This window comes from Pteropus medius, unplaced genomic scaffold (genome assembly GCF_902729225.1).
Source record: "Pteropus medius unplaced genomic scaffold, Ma_sr-lr_union100, whole genome shotgun sequence".
Classification (NCBI taxonomy): domain Eukaryota; kingdom Metazoa; phylum Chordata; class Mammalia; order Chiroptera; family Pteropodidae; genus Pteropus; species Pteropus medius.
In genome coordinates this window covers 1,324,435-1,347,995 of record NW_024351072.1, presented here as the reverse complement: position 1 = coordinate 1,347,995, position 23,561 = coordinate 1,324,435, and the positions used below count along the sequence as shown (strand labels likewise).

The 23,561-nt window shown below is 36.0% G+C and overlaps 1 protein-coding gene and 1 pseudogene across 3 annotated transcripts in view; both read left to right on the top strand.

The window, feature by feature from the left end:
- WDR44 (WD repeat domain 44) overlaps positions 1 to 22,663 on the top strand; it is a 130,364-nt gene extending 107,701 nt beyond the window's left edge. For 2 of the 3 annotated variants that reach the window (XM_039842503.1, XM_039842505.1), the window contains one exon: positions 11,679 to 11,880. In XM_039842503.1, the coding sequence (XP_039698437.1) occupies positions 11,679 to 11,797 (119 nt within the window). In that variant the 3' untranslated portion in view covers positions 11,798 to 11,880. Of the gene's footprint in view, positions 1 to 11,678; positions 11,881 to 22,198 lie in introns of those variants that run through there. The other variant, XM_039842506.1, reaches the window with a different exon arrangement.
- Positions 602 to 721, top strand: LOC120586092 (uncharacterized; annotated as a pseudogene).
- Positions 22,664 to 23,561: the final 898 nt, after the last annotated feature.

The window sequence follows — 23,561 nt, the reverse complement described above, 5'->3', positions numbered from 1 at the left end:
AGTTAAAATGTAATAAATCTGTAAGAGATAAGAGGGGTACTACATTTAGTGGGGTGATCACTTTCTGAGTTACATAGATCTCTAATCACTATGCCGTATGAGTGAAACTAATATATTGTATTCCAACTATAATTGAAAAAAATTATTGAATTGTACGATGTAAATATGAGCAACTAATTGTCTCATATTTCAATAAAACTGGAGAAAAAGTGAAAAATAGGAATTAGAGAAAAAGCATTTAAATCAATTCTTCTGCATGCAAATTGGCTAACTCTTTTTTTAATAGAAAAGTTTTCAAGAATTTCTTTAAAATGATAGAGCATATCAAGGAGCAGCATGAGTTCTGGCTCTGCTGTTAGATTTCGGACTTTGGTTAAATAGTTTCCCCACTCCCTATGCCTCAGTTTCCCTATATGCAAAATAAAGGGTTTGACACAAGGGTGTTTCATGTCCTTCCAGCTCTAACTGGTGATTTTGCCACCTAGTTCACCTAGTTTTTATTTTCCCTTTAGCAATCTGTTTTTAGGCCACTGTATATTTTCAGTTTACCTCCACTAGAGGGTAGCCAGAGAAAGGAGATGAGTCTCAGAAAAGTTCCTTGGTCTACGGCCATGCCACCCTGAACAAGCCCGATCCCCTCTGATCTCGGAAGCTAAGCAGGGTCGGGCCTTGGTTAGTACTTGGATGGGAAACCACCTAGGAAGACCAGGTGCTGTAGGCATAAAAAATAAAAAAATAAAAAATAAGGGATTGTAAACTGACAGGGTCCTTGCAATCTGTGAGGTCAACCAAAAAAAAAAAAGTTCCTTATACAGTTGTATCCTTTGCAGCCAGTATTGTCCAAAAAAATTAAAGTGATGGAAGAAATTGATGTTACACGGACTAAAATGAAATTGGGATTTCTGTTAGTTTCATTTGTCTTTGCTATTGTGCTATTACACAAAGCAATTTATGAGTGTTTTACATAATTTTATTTTTATTCAATATAAGAAAATCAAGTATATATTTGCCTTGTCCAGATTGTTTATCCCTAGCTCAGAAATTCAGTCTTTACTAAATCAATCTTCAAGGCCATCCCTTTCCCATTCTTTTTACTGGAATTTGCAATCAAGAATTTGATCTGAAAATGCATTGATTTCCATTTAATTACCACAAAAATATGCAGGTCTCTGGACAACTTTCTGATCAACTTTGTTTCCCATTACTCCCCAGAAATTATCTTATACCCCAGAGATGCATCTTTCTATAAAAATCCCATAAACATACCCTTGGTGTTTGTGGGGCTGACCCAGTTGTGGTATGATAGAAAGAGCCGCAAGCTGAAGTCAAAAGAGCTCTCTGGAGAAATGGCTGATTTCAGGGCTGGGCAAGGTAGGCACAAGATGAGTCTACAATGTATTGTTATGCCAGAAATTAAGGAAGAGCTCAAAATAAATGATGGGATTATGTCATAAGGACAGGAACCATCTTGAAAGGGCCTTAGATGAAATCTGTGACAAATTGAGAAGCAAAGTACAATAATGAATTATGAAACATTGAAAAAATAGAAAGCCATGAGTCCATACCAATAATAAACAAACAAATAAATAAATAAATAAACAAAATGGAGAAGGGAAGGGTCTTATTTACAGTAGAGTACAACTGGTGAAGGTGAAGGAAGTGCTTGAGTTAGAAATCATCATTTTCCAACCATTAAGTTAAATGTCAGACAAAAATCATCATAAACTTTTGAATGAGTAGGATATTTGCATGATCTTAATGTACTACTTGTTAATTGCATAGTAAAAAAATAACTGTACAGTGAAGAAATTGGACAACACCTTGGCCAAGTGATCAGAACATAACTAGTGAGATTATGGACAACATGTGTCTCTAGATGTGAGACCCTGAGAAGGACCCAGCATCACTTATTTTTGTTATTAATATTAATAACATTAATATTTCATCTGAGAATGCATCACCTGAATTTAATCATGAGGAAATATTAAACAAACCTCAAATAAGAAATGTTCTGTTGAAAAAAATAAAAAAGAGGGGGTGAGAATTGTATTATTTAAAAATGTTAATTTAATAAAAGACAAAGTCTGAAACAAAGAGACAAAGTCTATGGAAATGTTTTCAGATTAAAGGAAATTACAGAGTCATGATAATTAAATACATACCTGATCCTAGACTGGATCTTATACAGGAGGGGGTATAATGCAAGAAAGGATATCATTGAGTCAATTGACAAAATTAGACACATGGTGGATTACATGAAATTGTGTATTAAATTTACTGAAGTTGATAACTGTACTCTGGTCATGTAAAAGAATACCCCTATTCTTATGAAATATACACCAAGGTGTATAGAAATAATGAGTCATAAATTATGTAACATTCTCAAATGGTTCAGAAAAAATATGAATATACTGAGAGAAAGAGCATGTACAAATGAGCTATAAGGGTAATAATAGGTAGTTTTTATATCATTCTTATTGCAACTTTTCTGTAATTTTGAAATTATTTCTAAATTTAAAAGCTTAAAAGATGTGGTTGCAAATCCTGACCATGCCCCTTAGATCTCTCTGACCACAGGCAATATATATGACTTCGCAGCAGAGGCAGTTACCAATCATTGAGCACTTACATGAGTCAGGCATTGTAGTAAGCATTTTACCTGCATTATCTCAGTTCTTGAAACAATACTTCAAAACCTGATTGTATAGATGAGGAAACTGAGGCTCAGTGTTCAGTAATTTGACCAAAATCATCTAGTTATTAAGTGTCAGGGTTGAAATTTGAACTCAGGGCTGATACTAATGCACTATTTCCAAAAAAGATAACAGTACTTAGTCATACTTTATTTTTTTCTTTTTACAAAGCAATCATGATATTATAAAAAATTATTTAACTAATTTATTTAATATTGTAACAGTTTCTTTTCTGTTCTCCCCCACTGCCCACAAGGACAGAGGCCTTTGTCTAGTTTATTTAGTGATAGATTCTCAGGCATCTTGAATAATGTCTGGCACCCAGTAGGTATTCACTAATGTTTTTAATGAAGACTAACACCTCAGGAGTGTTGGGAGAATTAAATAAGATGATATGTAAATAACACTTTGGTATCCTTTGCTGTGACTTTTGGACAAGTTTGTAACTTTTGAAAATTAAATTTATTGGGGTGATATTGGTTAATAAAATTATATAGGTTTCAAGTGTATAATTCAATATGTCTATGTATATTGCATTGTGTATTCACCACCCAAAGTCAGATTTCCTTCCATCACCGTATATTTGATACTCTTTACCCTTATCTAAGTCCCCCTACCCTTTCTCTCTCATAACCACTAAACTGTTATCTGTGTCTATAAGTTTTTGTTTGTTTGTCTTATTCGTTTGTTGCTTTCAGTTTTATAACTCACATATAAGTGAAATCATATGGTTCTCGACTTTTTCTGCCTGACTAATTTTGCTTAATAATCCATCTTCTGGGTATCTACCTAAAAATTTGAAAACATTTATTCATAAAATATGCACCCCGATGTTCATAACAGCATTATACATGGTGGCCAGGAAGTGGAAGCAACTGAAGTGTCCTACAATAGATGATTGGATAAAGAAGCTGTGGTACATATATACAATGGAATATTACTCAGCCATAAGATGAAATGAAATACTGCCATTTGCGACAACATGGATGGATCTTGAGATTATCATGCTAAGTGAAATAAGTTGGTAACTCTTGAGCAGAGTCCCTGTCAGTTCTCACAAAGCTTTGTCTTTCGAAGCTTTAGAAGTGACGAATCTCTCCTCCTCAGAGAACAAAGGTGCACAGGCCTCTACCTTGCATGCTTGTGATCAGATAGAAGACAACCAGGCTACAAGGCATCTATGAAACACCTTAAAGGCACTAAGTTACAGGAAATATTTCATAACAAGACAGGTTTTTAAATATGGATAATTTCCCAACTTTTTCAACTCCTGGACACTGGCAAGGAAACCCTTCTTTTCCCAAGGGAAACAGATTATCCATTCCATTGGAAATGAAAGTGTGATGGTAATATCTCCATTCTACGAGCCTCGGAGAGGCTGAAAAATGATAGGGTTGGGGGATGGCAGGAAGTGGAAACTCAGGACCAGACCAAACAACACTGAAATCTCAAGCATGTTCTTAGTATATCATGCTAGCCCCACTTTAAAGAGGAAATAAAAAGAAAGAATGAGAAAAAATATATATGCTAGCCAAACAAAAGTAAGCAGTAGTCTGTGATTTTCATGAGAAAAATGTCTGGCGTTGCTAACCACTTTATCGCAACCCCTAGCCCAGTGCCTGGCATATAGTAGGTACTCAGTATATATTCATAAACTGATGAACAGTTAGTTTCTCCTGCAGTAACAACCCCCTAAATCGTAGATACTTACAACAAATATTTATTTCTTGCTTGTGGTTCTGTGGGCTGGCTATGGGTCTACAAGGCTCAACTAGCCTGGCTTCTTAGGCTTGGGTGGAGATTTGCTCCTCAATTCAGGCCCCATACCAGAGAGGATCAGCCACCTGTAGCATGCTCAAATTTTAGTGTATGGCAGGGGTACAAGAAGGAAGCAAAAATACAAGATGCCTCTGAAAGTCTCTGTTCATAACTGAAACACTGTCATTTGGGCTCATGAATATATTCCACCTACTCTAATGGATGGAATATGCTGCAAAGTTGCATGGCAAAGGATTCAGAGGTATGATTTTGTTGTAGGGAGAAGGTAGGGATGAGAATAATAATACAATACTACAGATACTCTTGTCCACACACCAGAACGGAACTGAAGTGATATGAAGGCCTGTTTGTGTTATTCTGATTGTAATTACTCATGCATCTGTGGCTTATTTCAATATGACCTATCTTTTGCACTGGATAAGAGCCCCTTGAGGTCCAGATGGTGTCAGATTTGGTTCATCATTGAATCCCCAGCATCTAGAACAGTGCCTAGTATGTGGTAGATGCTTAAGAAATATCATTGAAATAATGGATGAATAAATGGATCTCTGTATGTTTCATTAGAATTTTTACATGATCCACCTCTCTTTACAAAATCTCAGAGTATTTCACAGTTCAGTAATAAATGCCCTATAATCACTTCATAGAACAGAAGTCACTGTTAGGATTTACAAGAACATATTACAAAAGGACAAAGGTTTATATAAAAGATTCTAGGCTATTTGGAGAAACATGGCGAAGTGAGAGACATCTCCAGATCTCTCCCCTTGAAACAACAATAAGCTGAACAACTAAAACTCAACAAAAAACACCCAAATTGCACATCAGCATGTCTGAGATGGGATCTGCGCAGAAGAGCTACCACAGATCAAAACCCCAGGTGTCAGGGCAGTGGACTGGGAGAAAAAAAGAAACTGTCTCTTGCAGCCACCGGAGCTACCTGTAGGAGGAGGGAGAGAGAAAAGGTGCAGCGAGTTCCCTGAGCAACCTTGTCTGGAAAACTTCTGAGTACCACCCAGCCAGAGGCAAGTCCCAGTCATCAACACAGAAAACAGAGGAGCAGAACGGCAGAGAAACAAGAGTTAAGTTTTACCGGCCACAGTTGCAAAACCGAGGCTGAGCAACAGCCCTCAATTGCCAACCCAGAGGGCTCCCCCACATACCCTCTGAGACCAAACACCACGGGGCCCCAGGGGAATCTGAGCAAACACTACCAAAACTGTTGCTAAAACTGACAGGCACTGAAACTGAGGGTAGCGAGCGTGATTAAATAACTATCAGAAAATAAAAAGTCATTTTAAGGCTTTATATAAAGCAGGGATCCAAGAGGAAAAGGAGCAGGAATTAGAAAGCATTTACTGACAAATAGTGGACGAGAATTTTCAAAATCTAAGGAATGAACTGGAGCTTGGAATTCAAAAAGTCAACAGAACACCCAGTTATCTCAACCCCAAAAGGCCTTCACCAAGACACACTCTATTAAAATTATCAAAAATCAATGACAAAGACAGAATTCTCAGGATATCTGGGGAGAAAAAAAATGCTAACTTATAAAGATAAACCCATTAGATTATCCTCAGACTTCTCAGTGCAGAAAAAGCCTTAGACAAGATACGGCATCCATTTATGATGAAAATACTTAACAAAATTGGTATATAAGGAGAGTACCTTAACATAATAAAGGCCATATATGACAAACCCTCAGCCAACATTATACTTAATGGTGAAATTCTAAAAACCTTTCCTCTAAGATCAGAAACAAGACATGGCTGTCCACTATCGCCACTGTTATTCAATATAACATTGGAGGTCCTAGCAAGTGCAGTCACACAAGAGAAAGATATAAAAGGCGTCTGAATAGGAAACGAAGAAGTCAAACTGTCACTATTTGCAGATGACATGATTCTCTATATAGAAAACATTAAAGACTCTAGAAACTACTAGAAACAATAAGCAAATACAGTAAAGTCTCTGGATACAAAATCAATGTTCAAAAATCTGTAGTGTTCCTATACTCTAATAATGAAGTATCAGAAAAAGAACTAGAAAAAATAATTCCTTTTGCATTTGTAACAAAAAGATTAAAATACCTAGGAATAAATCTAACGAAACATCTGAAGGACCTATATAATGAAAACTACAAGACCCTATTAAAAGAAATTGAAGAAGATACAAAGAAATGGAAAGATATTCTGTGTTCTTGGATTGGAAGAATCAACATAGTTAAAATGACCATATTACCAAAAGCATTATACAGATTTAATGCAATCCTCATAAAAATCCCATAGGCAGTTTTTAAAGAAATAGAACAAAAAAATTATCAGATTTGTATGGAAGCTCCAAAGACCCCAAATTGCTAAAGCCATCCTGAGAAAAAAGAACGAGGCTGGAGGCTTCACTCTGCCCGGCTTCAAATTATACTACAAAGTGACAGTAATCAAAACGTTATGATATTGGCAGCAAAACAGACACACTGACCAGTGGAACAGAATTGAGAGTCCAGAAGTAAACCCATATTTATATGGACAAATAATTTTCAGCAAAAAAGCGAAAAATATACAGTGGAGAAAGGAAAGTCTCTTCAATAAATGGTGCTGGGAAAACTGGAAAGCCACCTGCAAAAGAATGAAACTAGACTGTTGTCTATCACCACACACTAAAATTAACTCAAAATGGATTAAGAACCTGAATACAAGAAAATAAATAAAATGCATAGAAGAAAACATAGGAACTAAACTCATGGACCTTGGACTTAAAGAAGATTTTATGGATTTGACCTCAAAGGCAAGGGAAGTAAAAGCTAAAATAAATGAATGGGACTACATCAAACTGAAAAGCTTCTGTTCAGCAAAAGAAATCATCAACAAGATGAAGAGAAAGCCATCCAAATGGGAAAATATATTTGCAAGCAATGCCTCCAAATAGGGCCTAATATCCAAAGTATACAAAGAACTTATGTTACTCAATAATATCAAAAAAACAAATGATCCAATCAAAAAATGGGCAGAGGACCTGAACAGATACTTCTCCCTAGAGGACATACAAATGGCCAACAAATATATGAAAAGATGTTCAACATCACTAGCTATTAGGGAAATGCAATCAAAACCACAATGAGATATCATCTCACACCTGTTAGAATAGCTATAATCAACAGGACATGTAGTAATAACAAATGTTGGAGAGGTTGTGAAGAAAAAGGAACCCTCATACACTGCTGGTGGGACTGCAAATTGGTACAGTTATAGAAAACAGTATGGAGGTTCCTCAAAAAACTAAGAATTGATCTACCATATGATCCAGCAATCCCTCTTTTGGGTTTTTACCCCAAAGAGTTGAAAGCCCATATTCGAAAAGATATTTGCACACCTATGTTCATAGCAGCATTATTCACACTGGCCAGGATATGGAAGCAACCGAAGTATCCTGTGATAGATGATTGGCTAAAGAAGCGGTGGTACATATGTCCAATGGAATATTACTCAGCCATAAGAAGAGATGAAATACTGTCATTTGAGACAACATGGATGGACCTTGAGATAATCATACTAAGCGAAATAAGCCAGACAGAAAAAGTTGAAAATCACATGATATCACTTATATGTGAGATATATACCTAAAAGTAACAAACAGGACAAACAAACAGAGACTCACGGACATGGACTATAGACTAGTGTTTACCAGAAGGTAGAGAGTGGGCAGGAAGGGGGAGGTAAAAGGAGTAAAGGGGGTCAAATACGTGGTGACAGAAAGAAATCTAACTATGGGAGGTAAACACACACTGTAAATATATATATGCCTTACTGTTAAAGTGTAGAGCTGAAACTTATTGGATTTCGTTAACCAATGTCATCATAAAATAAATGAATAAATTTTAAGAAAATGAAATAAAAAATAAAATGTAATAAAAGTTTCTAGAAGAGAAACCTACAAGCTGGAATTTAGGTCTGACTGCAATCACAGAATATATCTGGAAAATGTTGATTAGAAAGGTTTTCTAACCTCTGACGACAGTTGATTTCTGCCATTTATCTAGTAAAGCTGAGAAGAGATAACACGTTATCACATCTTTACTGTCCATTTACTTAGTCATGTTGAATAAATGTTGAGTTGTATATAAAATGGGCCTTATTCTCAGTTAACCCCATAGAGGCTCCCTGTGCAGTCAGAATGAGATGTTCTGTGGAGAACCTAATTGTTCAGATAGAGGGAGAAATCAAATGCCTACCTCACAGAGAATCAAAGCAGAGACATATGAGCTATAAATGTAAAATTTCACTGAAGGCTTGGATTTTACTTTAAATTGATGTAAATTTTGCTTTTTACTCCATAATATGTCCAAATTTGTATTTAAAAATACCATTTAAAATTATTCATCATTTAGTAAAACGTATACTCCAGGAAATACACCTTGTTGCTTTACATATAACCCTTTTTCTATCCATCCTACTCCACACTTCCCTAGGCTCGTTTATCTTTGTTTGAGAAACAGGCCTTTCTGACTCTTGTGATGAAGCTGTTTAACCAGATTATAATATTTAGATCGGCCTAGCTAGACTTTGCTATCTCACGCAGGAGAGAATTCTCAAAAAAGATGCCAGAAGGAAGTTAAGAGGCTGCAAAGCAAGTGAAAACCAAACAATTGGAGTCAACAAAACAGAAATATTATTACAAAGGCTTGAGGTAATTTCTTCAGGAGCTCTGTTGTGAATGGTATTGAAAGAAGCAGTGAGCTCTTTAGCTGTTCTGCTCTCATTGCCTAATCTGAGATGTCACTCTAAACTCCATGACTCTGAAATCTCCACCCCCACAGAAATCACCCAGTCTGTATGCACAGTGGAAGTGTGTCTGCCTGGTGGGGTATAGGTTGTCCAATAGAGAAGAAGCTTGTTTTTATAATTACAAGAGCAATTCTTCTTCATTGTGTTACAAATTGGAAAGTGTAAAAATGCCAGAAAAAAAAATAAGCTGATGACCCAAAGCAACTCCATTTTGGCATATTTCCTTCCAGCTTTTCTTCTTACCTTTTTTTTTTAACATAATAGAGATCATATCACATATGTACATTTTTATCTTGATTTCATCTCTTTAATATTACATTTTCCTGTGTCCTTAAATATTCCTCTAATGATTCTATTTAATGATTATACATTATTTCTGTTTCTAGATGTGTCAACCATTCTCTTCATGTTATAGGTTTTGATTGTTTCAATTTTTCAGTTTTCTAAATAACATTTGAACAATCGTCTTTGCTCACATATTTTTGTCTGCATTATTAGGGAAGTGTCTGAGGATGGGGACTCAGAGTAAATGCACATTTTAAGGTCTCTTGATACATATTGTCTATCAATGAGGTTTGCTAGTTGCAAGCAACAGAAGCTGACTGGGAAATTAAGCAGAAAAGAAGTTTATTAAAAGATACTGAGTCTTTCAAATAATTGTTGGGAGGACTGGATAATCAAGGCTAAACTTCCAGAAACAATGCCCCAAACCAAGTCATAGAACGATCTTGATTAAAAAGATATCATAGTCTGTGTAAATGGCAAGTCCTAGAATTGTGCATGTATGGCAGCCTTGAACCTCACTCTAAAAAAAAAAAAACACTGCCCTGCACTGTTGCCAGAATCAAAAAAAGCAGGACTCCTTTCTTTCTTCACCTGTGTCAGCAAAAATGGAAGCTCCATGCAGAGCCTGCTTTAAATATGATTCTCACTGCCAGATCTAAATCTCCAGAAAACAAAGCTGAGGTCACATGTTTGCAGCCTAGCTGCGAGGGACACTGATAACCTGAGAAGGAACTTAAACTTGGAATTTTCAAACACATAAAATGTAAGGTTGCCAGATAAAATATAGGATGTCCAGTTAAATTTGAATTTCAGATAAACAACGAATACTTCTCAATATATCTCAAACATTTATGGGGCATACTGATACTTGAAAATTTCTTTTTGTTTATCTAAAGTTTAAACTTAATCAGGCATCCTATGTTTTTATTTGCTAAATCTGGCAACTATAATAGAAATGCTTTTCAAAAGATGATGGGCAGTCATGAGTGACTATTTCAAACACCCACCCCAATATCACATTTCCTTAGCAAAAAGAAGCCCCAACAATGAACAAGAGTTTCTAACTCATCAATAGTCTTACTTCAAAAAAATGTTTGCTAAGTTGATAGGCAGGAAGTGATATTTATTTTAATACTTGTTTTAATTTACCTTTCTTTGATTTTTAGTAAGGCTGAACAAGTTTTCAAACCTTCATAATTTTTATCTTCCTCTCTGTAAATAGATCAATCTAATGCTGGTCATTTACTTTTTGGGATATTTCTGTGTTTTTTTTTATGAAAGAGTATCAGCCCTTCATACAATAAATATATTATCCCTGTGTTTAATTTATTATTGACCTTTTAATTCATGATCCTTTTATTCATAGAGGTTTTATATGATCAAATCTCTTTCCCCACTCTTACACGTAGAACAATTTTCCTTATCTAGAGATCAGATAAATATTCATTTATAATTTCTTCTAGTTTTTTATGTTTTGATTTTTTTACTCTTCAATGTGCATATAATGGGGTGATGATAATAGACATTTTTCTAAATAGTTAACCGATTATCCTAGTAGTATTTGTCTAACAATCCCAGGGGTTTCTTTTTCAAAGCACTTGTCGTTGTAGTCAGTTTTTCATTTCCCTACCTGACAGCACTGAGCCCTTTAAATTCCTTCCCATTAGCATATTTCTGTGACTTTAAACCAGCGCATATGAATAATGACAGCAGTGTCATTTAGACACTTCTACTTGCTCATTTTATACATTTAGACTAGTAAGTAAAAACATTCAAAAGCTCTCTCTTTATTCCTAAGAATTATATGTGAAATTCGGGTGACTCAAATGATGAAGAGATTATGTCTTTGGGGTCCAAATGGCCTGCCTCTATATAGATGTAGACAACTGAGTCAAAGAGTATGAATGGTTTCTCCCATAATTTTGACCTATCTCTAAAAATAATCCAATTATTACAATAAGATAGTATTAATATTGATTTAATCTATTTAGAAAGAGGCAATACATAATTTATAGCAAGATTTAAAGAAACACAAACACCCAAATACAATTCAACATCTTCTTTATTAAACCTTAAATGTCGCCAAGCACAGCTTACCCTAACACTTCTGTTCTCTCTTCTTTTCACTCATGATGCTTAGGGTGTTGTTCACCAAAGAACCTCAACTGTAATACTTTCTACCATTCTCAGAAAACACTTAAATTATTGTTTCACACCCAAAGAACAATCAACAAAATGAAAAGGCAAGATACAGAATGAGAGAAAATATGTGCAAACCATATGTTCAATAAGGGGTTAATGCCCCAAATGTATAAAGAACTCATACAACTCAGTGGCAAAAATAAAAAATCCAATTAAAAAATAGGACTAAATGGACATTTCTCTACAGAAGACATACAGATGGCAAATAAACATATGCAAAGATGCTCGACATCAGTAATCATCAGAGAAATACAAATCAAAACCACAGTGAGATATCACCTCACGAAGAATACAAGAGATAACAAATCTGGTGAGGATGTGAAGAAAAGGGAACCCTTTTGCATTGTTGGTGGGAATGCAAATTTGTGTAGCTACTATGGAAAACAGTCTGGAGGTTTCTCAAAGAATTAAAAATACAACTACCATATGATCCAGCAATCCCACTTCTGGTTATATATCCAAAGGAAATGGAAACAGGATGTCGAAGAGATATCTGTACCCATGTCCACTGCAGCATTATTCACAATAGCCAAGATATGGGAACAACCTAAGTGTCTGTCAGTAGATGAACAGATAAAGAAGATATGGCACATATATACCACGGAATATTATTCAGCCATGAAAAAAGGAAATCCTGCCATTTGCAACATAGGTGGACCTTGAAAGCATTATGCTCAGTGAGACAAGTTAGACAGAGAGACAAAAACTGTATGATATCACTTATATATGGAATCTTAAAAAGCCTAACTTGTAAAGCCAGAGAGTAGAATGGTAATTACGAGAGGATAGGGGATAGGGAAATTCGGAAGATGTTATTTATATGTACAAACTTGCAACCAGTAGGTAAATAATTCCTGGAGATCTAATGCACAGCATAGTGATTATAGATGACAATACTGTAATATAAACTTCAAAATTGCTAAGAGACTATATCTTCATTGTTCTCACCACAAATAAAGAAATAATAATTATGGGATGTGACGCTACTAGTGGTAATGGTATTGCAATATATCAATGTATCAAACCAATGTGTTGTACACCTTAAACTTACACAATGTTACATATCAATTATATCTCAATAAAAATAAATTAATTTTTTAAAAGAGGTAAATTAAAAATAAAGTGAGAGAGCATTTCAGGAAGCAGGAAGAAGTAGTACAAAGACCCTGAGGCGTTGCATTTTCAGAGATTCTAATCAAAAAGAGACTTTTTGCTTAGAGGAGAGGGAGGACATGCCCTGGGAGATAGGGCAACAATGCCTGATATTCTACTACTAGCATCTTCTACAGGCTGTGGCCAAAAGAAGTATATATCCACACATACAAAATTGGTATAATACTATATTTACAGTTTTTTTTAAATCTCGCTTTTAAAAAATTAATATTACCATTTTTTTTCAAATCATTAAAGAAAACATGATTTTAAATGGCTATACTATGAGACCAGTCAAGATGGCGTAGAAAGTAGAAGCTGTGCACACCTCCTCTAGAGACCACATCAAAATTATAACGAAACTACAGAACAACCAGCACACGGAGTCACCTGAGGTCTGGCTGAACAGAAGCCCTACACTAGGGACAAAAAACGAGGTCACTTCAAACCAGTAGGAGGAGCAGAGATGCAGAATGGCCGGGTCCCACAACCACGTGTGGAGATCATAAAAGGGCTATCTTGGCTACAGAGCCACCTCCCCCATCTGAGGAGTGAGGAGTCTCGCCCCCACATTGGGCTCCCCAGCCCAGAGTTCCAGTGCCAGGAAGAGAAGTTCCCACAACCTCTGGCTGTGAAAATCAGTAGAGGTTGCGGCTAAGTGAGACGGAGGGCTGCAGGACGCAGAGACCTTCCTCTTAAAGGGTCCACACCCAGACTTAACATGCTGATGGACTCATTTGCTCTGAGCTTCAACACTGGAGAAGCTGCTCAAGGAGAGCCAGGGACATACAGGGAGGCACTGAGCTGTCAGGCTTCAGAACAAGGGCTGTAGGGAAGGCTTTCTCCTGGACAGAAGTGCTGGCAGTATCCATTGTTCCTTTGTTGAGCCTTCTCCACTCCCAGCCATCAGACTCAGGTGCCATCATATCTGAGTTGCCATCAACCTGAATAACACAGGTCACTCTGCCCAGGAGATTCCCTGAGACTCCACCTCTCCCAACTTGTGGACCCACCCACGCTGCTTCCAGTGGTTTATTCCACACAAATGTCCTGTCTTGGCTCCTGCTGTGGGCTTTCATAAGATTTCTCAAAGGCTCATAAAATCCAGTGAAGCAGCATCTGTCCTCCAAGTGCCCTGTACCTCTTGCTGAGAAGTCCCAAGCTCTGCACTAGCAGCAGCTGACCTCAGTTTCTGGCTTGACTTCTTGAGGCACCTGTAAGCTCAGCACAGGTAGCAGGCATGTGTGGATTGCATGGTGACTCTTACCAGGTGGCCCCAAAGGTGCACAACTGAACTTAGCCTGCAGCTGGACCCCTCCCAGGACTGTGCCACTGGGCCCCACAAGATACCTACTACATAAGGCCACACTACTAAGACCAGGAGACTTAGGAGCCCTACTTAATACATAGAAACAGACACAGGGAGACAGACAAAATGGGGAAACAAAGAAGCATGTCTCATATGAAAGAAAAGAACAAAGCCCCAGAAAAAGGACTCAACAAAATGGAGACAAGCACCTTACCAGATGCAGAGTTCAAAACGTTGCTTATAAGGATCCTCAATGAACTTAGGAGAAGAGTAGATGAACTCAGTGAGAACTTTAACAAAGAGATTGAAAACATAAAAATGGAAATAGAAAACATAATAGAGAGCCAGTCAGAAATGAAGGATATAATATCTGAGATGAAGAGTACATTAGAAGGAATCAACAGATTAGGTGAAGCGGAGGATCAAAGCAGCAATTTAGAGGATGGGGTAGCGGAGAATACCCAATCAGAACAGCAACAAGAAAAATGGAATCCAAATATATGAGGATAGTTTAAGGGGCCTCTGGGGCAATGTCAAGCACAACAAAATTCTCATCATAGGGATACCAGAAGGAGAAGAGAGAGAGAGAGCAAGGAAATAAAAAGCTATTTGAAGAAATAATGAAGGAAAACTTCCCTCACCTGGTGAAGGAAACAGACATACAAACCCAGGAAGTTCAGAGAGTCCCAAACAAGATGAACCCAAAGAGGTCCACACCAAGACACATCATAATTAAAATATCAAAGGTTAAATTCAAAGAGAGAATCTTAAAAGCAGCAAGAGAAAAACGATTAGTTACCTACAAGGGAGCTCCCATAAGACTATCAGCTGATTTCTCAACAGAAACTTGACACAGACCAGAAAGGCTTGACACAAAATATTTCAAGTGATGAAAACCCAGGACCTACAACCAAGATTACTCTACCCAGCAAAGCTATCATTTAGAATCAAAAGACAGATAAAGAGACTCCCAGGCAAGAAAAAGTTAAAGGAGTTCATCACCACCAAGCCAGTATTACAGGAAATGTTGGAGGGACTTCTTTAAGAAGAAGAAAAACTATATATGTCAAAATATGAATAAAGAATGGCAATAACTACATATCTATCAACTAGTGCTTCAAATGAAAAATAATTAAATGCTCCAATCAAAAGATAGAGTAGCTGAACGGATAAGAAAACAAGACCCTTACACAGGCTGCCTATAAAAGACTCACTTCACATTAAAAGACACACACAGACAGAATGTAAAGGGATGGAAAAAGATATTTCATGATGGACCTAGAGGGTATTGTGCTGAGTGAAGTGAGTCAAATAGAGAAAGACAAATGCCATATGATTTCATGTACATGCGGAATCAAAAGAACAACAACAACAACAACAACAGAAAACCGAGAAACTTATAGATACGAAGAATATTCTGAGGATTACCAGATGGGAGGGCAGTTGGAGGGGTCAGTGAAAAAAGGGGAAGGGATTAAGAAGTACAAATTGGAAGTTACAAAATAGTCATGGAGATAGAAAGTATAGCATAAAGAATACAGCTGATAATATTGTAATAACTATGTACAGTGTCAGAGGGGCACTAGCTTTCTTGGGGTGATCACTTTGTGATTTATATAGATGTTTAATCACTATGTTGTATACCTGAAACTAATATAATATTGTATGCCAACTATAATTAAAAATTTTAAAAATATATTAAAAAATAAATAAATGGCTATACTATCACAGATTTAATAGTTATATTCAACATGTAAATTTATTTTCAATTTTTCAAGATAATGTTATTCTAAAAAAATTTTAAATAATGTTGTGATTGACATATTTGTATACAAGTTCTACTAAAGCAACAATGTTTAAGTTTTTAAAGAAAGGCTTTTTGTAAAATTAATATATGTGATCTTGATTTTTTAAAAATCAAATTTTTTTTCCCAAACACATATACAGTAGTTTTTCTGTATGCCAAATATGTAGCTACTGCTTAAATATTTATAGCAGCCTTAAAAGTGTTTTCTCATTGTAAGGTAGTTTCTGCCTTTTGTTCTTTTCTACCCTGATGGAAGATTTAGAGACTGTTGTCACTCTTTCAGCTAAAAGAATTGTAGATCTTCAGTTTAGCACTCTGTCAACAAAACTCTGATGCTCTCTTCTTTTTTATGTCTTCTTTTTTTTTCGGACACCAAGTATTTGATTCCAGAAAGAGAGATTCTGACCAAGTTAATTACTAACACCCATAGTGGGCAGAGACTATTGCAAAAAGCCAACTCAGATGTTGCCAGCCAGTCTACAGGGTGACATCATTGGCTAAGTACCCATCTCTGGTCCAAATCGTTGGCTACTATTAAGGAACAGTCCAGGGCAACTTGCTTCAACAGGGAATTATGAGATTAGATTAGAATACTAGGCATAGCCGATGCTGAGATTTATATGCCTAGCAAGGGAAGAGAAGCTTCCTTTCTCCATCATTGGGTACTCTACAGAACATTTATGCACAGAGGCCAATACAAGCACTCCACAGGTAAGGTCAGAGAATTTCGCTTTACCCTCTCACAAACATCTCAAACTCACCATGTCCAAAACGTTACTCTTGATCTCTTCTCTAAAGTCCTCTGCAATCTCCACTAGTCTTTCCCATATTAATAAGTGGCACAACAATCCAGCCAATTTTTAAAGCCCCAAATCTGGAAGTCATCCTTGATCCTTTCTTCCTATCTTTTCCTGACATCCTTTCTTCAACAGGCTCTATAAGTACTACATCCAAAAAAAAAAAAAAAAGAGGTTATATATATCTCCGGTCTGCATATTTTCATCCTTACTTCTTCCACTCCAGTCCCCACTACCATCATCTCTCACCTGAGCTACAGTAGTTGCCTCCTAACTGGTCTTCTTGGTTCCATTCTTGGCCCTTATAATCTATTCTTCACAAAGCAGCTATAGTAATCTTAGAAAAACATTAAGTTGGATGATATTCCTCTTTGGCTTGAAACTCTTCAACAGTTTCTCATTGTTTTTAGAAAAATGAGGGGGTTGAACTAAAAACTCTACAATGTCTACTCTGGATCAAAAATACTGTGCTTCCTATGAAGCATGGATGTGAAAATAGGAAAGGCATATTTGGGGATTAATGAGTAAAATCAGCCCAGCTAGAAAAGAGTTAAAAAATGACGTAAATGATTTGAAAGATATTTGAGGATCAGGTGCAGTGTTTTGACTTTATTCTCTGGATAATGAGGGATCCCATGAGGGTTTTAAAGCAGAAGGACATAAGAAAAACAGTCTTTGGAAAAGACTTAACTGAAGGCAATGTGCACTCTATTGTTGTCAGCAAAGACTAAAAAATAGAGTGGTAACGGTGGGGATGGGAAGAAAGGAATAACTACTGTACACATATAGAAGAACCAAAATATTACAGGGGTGTGAGAATAGTTCACTATCAGAAAATAATTTAATGTAAATCACCATTTAAAAGATTAAGGTGAAAAAATATGTGATCATATCAATATATCCAGGGGAAAAAAGTATCTGATGAAATTCGTCACTCATTCATGATAAAACTGTGGCAAGCTTGGAATAGAAGGGAATATTCTTAAGTTTATAAAGAGTATCTACCAAAAAACTTACAGCAAATATCATCCTTAATGTTAATAATACTTTAGAAGCATTCTCATTAATATAGAAATTGTGCCTGCTATTCAGCACTGTACAGGATGTTGTACAATGCTAAAATGATCCAGACAAGACACTGTAGATTTTGTACAGTTCAACTTCTTCATTTTTCTAAAGACAATTAGAAACCATTGAAAAGTTTTAAGTCAAAGAGGAATGTCATTCAACTTAATGTTTTTCTAGGATTACTATGGCTTCTTTCTGAAGAAAGGATTGTAGGGGCCAAGAATGGAACCAAGAAGACCAGTTAGCTGACAATTACTGTAGTTCAGGTGAGAGATGATAGCAGCATAAGAAAGAAACAAAAAAGTGTAAGAATTAGGAAGAAACAAACTGATGTTACTTGCAGATGATGTGATTGTCTCTACAGAAAATCCAAGATAATCCACAAACTATTAGGACCTATAAGAGAACTCAACAAGATTGGTGATACGAGATCAATGCTAAAACTTCAATAGGTTCTCTATAATAATAATGGCTAATCCAAAAAAAAAAAAGAGGATAAAAGATCATACAAAAAGACTAAAGCTATTAAATAACTAGCTTTTTGTTGAGTAAATTTAACAAAAGATATATAAAATCTTTTAGTGAAAATTATAAGATGACATTACTAAAGAGAGAGGTACACCATGTTCAGTATACATGTTCATATTCATGAGCTATAAATTCAATACGATTTCAATAAAAACCCCTACAATTTTTTTTGTGAAATTTAATAAGTCTATCCTCCAATTCATATAGAAAAATGTCAATAACCAACACATTTTGAAGAAGAATAATATGAAAAATTTTCATTACCAGATATAATAACTTATTATAAAAATATAGCAATGAAGACATAGTGGCACAGGAATGGATAAGAGGTTCAATGGAAGGGAATGGAGAAGCCAGAACAGACTCACTCATGTATGGAAACATGGTATATGACAGAGGTGACTTTACAAATAAGAGGAGAGAAGATAGACTGTTTATTAAATGGTGCTAGAATATAGGTTGTCCAAATTCAAAGAAGTTAATAATATTAGATCACTACAATACACCATGCAAAAAATAAATCCCAATCTGATTAAATACTTAAATATTAAAACAATGTCAATGTTTTTAGAAGAAAGTTTGATAATACCAAATAATCATGAGGATGAGGAGAAAAGGGGATTTTCATAAATTGCTTGTGCATGACTGTCCCATCGCTTTGAAGAACAATTTGCTAATTTATGGGAAAGGTACAGGAGAGTCTAGCCAATGCTAATGGGCCTGCCTTTACAAACTCCAGAAAGCTCTTACATAGGTGCACAAGGAAACATGTACAAAAATGTTCATTCCATTATCATCCGTGATGGTGAAAAACTGGAAATAACCTACAAGTCAGTTGGAGAATGGGAAATAAATTATAGTATATTCATACAATAAAATACTGTATAATAGTTCAAAGGAATAAATCAGATATATATGTATTAATATGGATAACACTAAAAAATTATGTTGAATTACAAAAACAAGTTGAAGGATAATATGCACACTATACCATTTATGTAAAACTTTAAAACACACAAAACAATACTATATATTGTTTATGGATAAATGCATATGTAGTAAAAGTATAAAACCTTGCACGGGAAGTTATACACAATTTAGATAGTGATTACCTCTAAGAGATTGAGGAAAGGTACAGAGGAGATTTCAAATGTATTATTAAGGTTTTATTTTTTGAAAAACTGAAAAAATGTTCTAACTGTACAAGGAGATGGATGTTAACTAGACTTATTGTGGTAGTCATTTCACAATATATGTATGTGAAGTCATTATGCGGTATACCTTAAACTTATAGAGATATATGTCTATTACATCTCAATGAAACTAGAAAATTTCGAAGAAAGAAAAGAAAAACTCTGAGGCCAAATGCCAACACATTAAGATTTATCATGTCTGAGTGGTTTTTAAACAGGTGTTTATTGCCTGCTCCTTCCTGTGTGTTTGAACTATTTCATAAATTCGAAACATTTTTTAAAAAAGAATCACCAAGACTAGGTGATTGATAGAGTGTTGGTGTAAAGTCAAGAAGGGAGTCAAAGATGACTCAGGTTTCATGTCTGGTAATGATGTCATTGGCAGGAAAAAAGAAGCTAGAGAAGCTGGCTTTGTGGTAGATAAGGAGCTTTATTTCTGACACGTTCAGCTTAAGGCAACAGCAGAACATCCAGCTAGAAATGCACATTAGGATGTATGAAACTGTAAGTGTGGAGAGCAAACTAGACTGCCAAGAAGAAGTGGCAAAGCAGAACATTTGCCCTGAGCCCCTGTCTTTCCTCATGTCACAAGGACCAGTTCATAAGAATGTTTAATGGAGAAGAGATTCCAGAGGGAGGGGATGAGGAACAATAAGGATTGAGGAAAGGTTATCGAATATGGTGATGACTTTCAGGTAAGAATGATGAGAGTCCTGGTGGCAGGAAGCTAAGGAACAAGTGAGTGGCAATTAAAGGGGAAGCAGTGGTAGCCCATTCATTTTAGAAGATGGACAATGAAAGGGAGGGGAGCAACTATAGTTTAAGGATAAATATATTTGTAGCAAAAGTAGAAAAACTTCTATGGGAAGTGTATCACAGACTTCATGTATGTATATATGTACATGTTCACATGTATTCATATACATATGCATATATATATGAATATATGTATATAAGTATCTTAATCTGTTCAGGCTGCTGTAACAAAATACCACAGAGTGGGTCACTTAAAAACAACAGAAATTTATTTCTTATAGTTTTGAATGCTGGAAGTCTGAGATCAAAGTGCCAGCATTGTCAAGTGAGAGACCTCTTTCAAGTCACAGACTTCTCATTGCATCCTCACATGCTGGAAGGGGCTAGGGAGCTCTGTAGGGTCTCTTTTATAAGAGCGCTAATCTCATTCATGAAGGTTCTACCCTCATGACCTAATCACCTCTCAAAGGTCTCACTTTCTAATACCATCACACAATAGCAGAAAAAGAAAATCTCAGGAGTACTGTGTGGAGGACAAGAAGTCAAAAACACATTGACTCTGTAGACACTTTCATCCATCTCAAGAGAAAAATGAAAGCAAAGTCAATAGTCATTAAGGATTAGACACAAAAACTAAATCCACTAAGAGGGAAAAATTGCTCTCTAACGACTAGCAGCAAAACAATACAATGGCAAGGCAATGAATGTTGAGAGATTTGGGCTCTGCTACATTCACAAATCAGGAGACAAGAGCAAGCGACTATCTAAAGTCACTGAACTGGAGGAAGTCCAGAAAATTAAGTAAAGAACCAAGGAGATGGAGTAGATTCCACAGGATAATAGACTAAATGGTATTTCCCATGTGTATTTGACCGAGCACACTCTGAAAATTATCGTGTGCAGGTGGAATTCCACCAGGAACTCAAGATATAATGCTCATTTGAATTAAAGTAGAAAACTAAAGAACAAAAACGTTTTGCTGAGAAATTACTTGCTCTAAGAAATGATTACAATTTGATTCAAATGCTTTATAAACTTTATAAGATACCAAAATACCTATGATAACACACTTAGAAAATTGAATTATTTTTATTTTACTAAGAATAAAATATATTAAGCTCAGATATCTTGTATTTTTAAGTTTTGTTATAAAATGTGGCATATTAAAAGCAGTGTTTAAAAACAAGAAAGTGCTTTTTGTGTATTTTTATCACACATGTTCTTCATATTATAAACGATGATGCTGCATAGGAATTTGATATCATTCAGTCATTCAACAAATATTTATTGTGCACCTACTATGTGCCAAGCACTGTTCTAGGTTCTGTAGATATAGCAATGACTAAGACAAAAAGTTCTGCCCACAGAGAGCTTATATTCTACTGGGGAGAGACAAGTATTAACAAAATATATAGGTAATAAGTCCTTTGGGGAGAAAAGAAAAGAAGGAAGAGAAAAGATTAGGGAGTGTGGGATGGGCGCGGGTTGCTATTTAAATAGGGTGTTCAGGGAAGGCCTCACTGAGAAGGTAGCATTGGAGCAAAATGTTGGAAGGAGAGCAGAGAGGAAGCCACGGGGATATCTGAGGTAACAGCATTCCAAAAAGAGGTGACAGCAAGTGAAAATGCCTAGAGGCTGGAGCCTACCTGAAATATTTGAGAATCAGCAAAGAAGCCAGTAGGCCTGGTGTGAGTGAACCATGGGGAATAGAGAGGAGGGGAATAGAGAATAGAGAGGAGGGCAGAGAAATCACCAGAGCATGTGAACCATTGTAAGAACTTTGGCTTTTGCTGAGTGAAATGAGGAGCCAGTGAAGGGTTCTGAGCAGATTGACTTTCATTTTAACAGGGTCACTGACTGCTGTGTTGTGAACAAACTGAAGGGGCCAAGGCTGCAAGCAAGGAGACCAGGTGGAAGGCTGATGCATTACCTAAGTAAAAGATGATAGTGCTTTGAACCAGAGTATTGGCAGTGGAGGTGGTGAGAAATTGCCTTATAGTTTGAAAGTTGAGCTCCATTTGTTGATTGACTAGATCTAGGGTGTGAGAGAAAGAAGTCCAGGATGGCTCCAAGGCTATGAGTCTGAAAAACTGGAAAAATGGAGTTGACATTAACTGAGGTGTATAAACCTTTGAAATGATTTTGAGGGAGGATGAGAAGCTTTGTTTTGGACGTATTAAATTACTGATACCCCTACTAAATCCAGGTAAGGCAGTTGAGCTGACACTTGGTTGTACCAGCCTGCAGTTCAGGGAAGAGATGTAAGCTGAAGAAGTAAATTTGGAGGTTGTCGGCATATAGATCTGTGCTGTCTAATACAGTAGCCATTAGCCACATGTGACTATGTAACACTTGAAATGGGGCTAGTCTGAATTGAGATGTGCTGTAAGGGTAAAATGAGCACTAGATTTCAAAGATTTAATACAGAAAAAAAGGGAAATATCACATTAATAATTATGTGAAATTATAATATTTTGGATATATTGGGTTAAAGAAAATACATTAAAATTAATTTCACCTGTTTCTTTTTACTTTTTGAGCATTACTACTGGAAGATTTACAATGCTATGTGGCTCACATTATATTTCTATTGGACAGTGCTGATGAAGATAGTATACAGAACCATGAACACTGAATAAGGTCATCAAGGGAGTGAGAAAAGTAGCTAGAGAATAGGTCCAAAGACTGAGCCTTCAGGCATGCCAACGTTGACTAAATAAACACACACACATACACACACGCACTCACCCTTATTGAGCTAGAATTGTAAATAATAAAACACTCATTTTATATATACATGTATGTATGTATATCCATGTAACTTCCACCCTCTTATATTTTGTTTTAATTGCAACCTTATATGAAGAAATCATTTGAAATAGATATAATTGGAGCAAAGGGAAAAACACAAACACCTTGTTATACAACATCATTACTCTTTAAATCAGCTGTTTCAGAATTCATTATTTCACTCTAGATAACTCCTGAGTTTTTAGAAATCAAAGACTGTAATAGTTTATATCCACTTGTAATTATTCTAATTCCATCTTTGCTAGATTCAGACTCTGAGCCCCGTAAGACTCTGTTTTTTGTTTACTTTGTTTATGTGTTCATTTGTTTGTTTGTTTGTTTATAACCTTTCTTTCAACTAAAATATCTCAGGGGAGTGAGAAGAATGAGTTTATATAGCACAAGGCTGCTTGCAGACAGC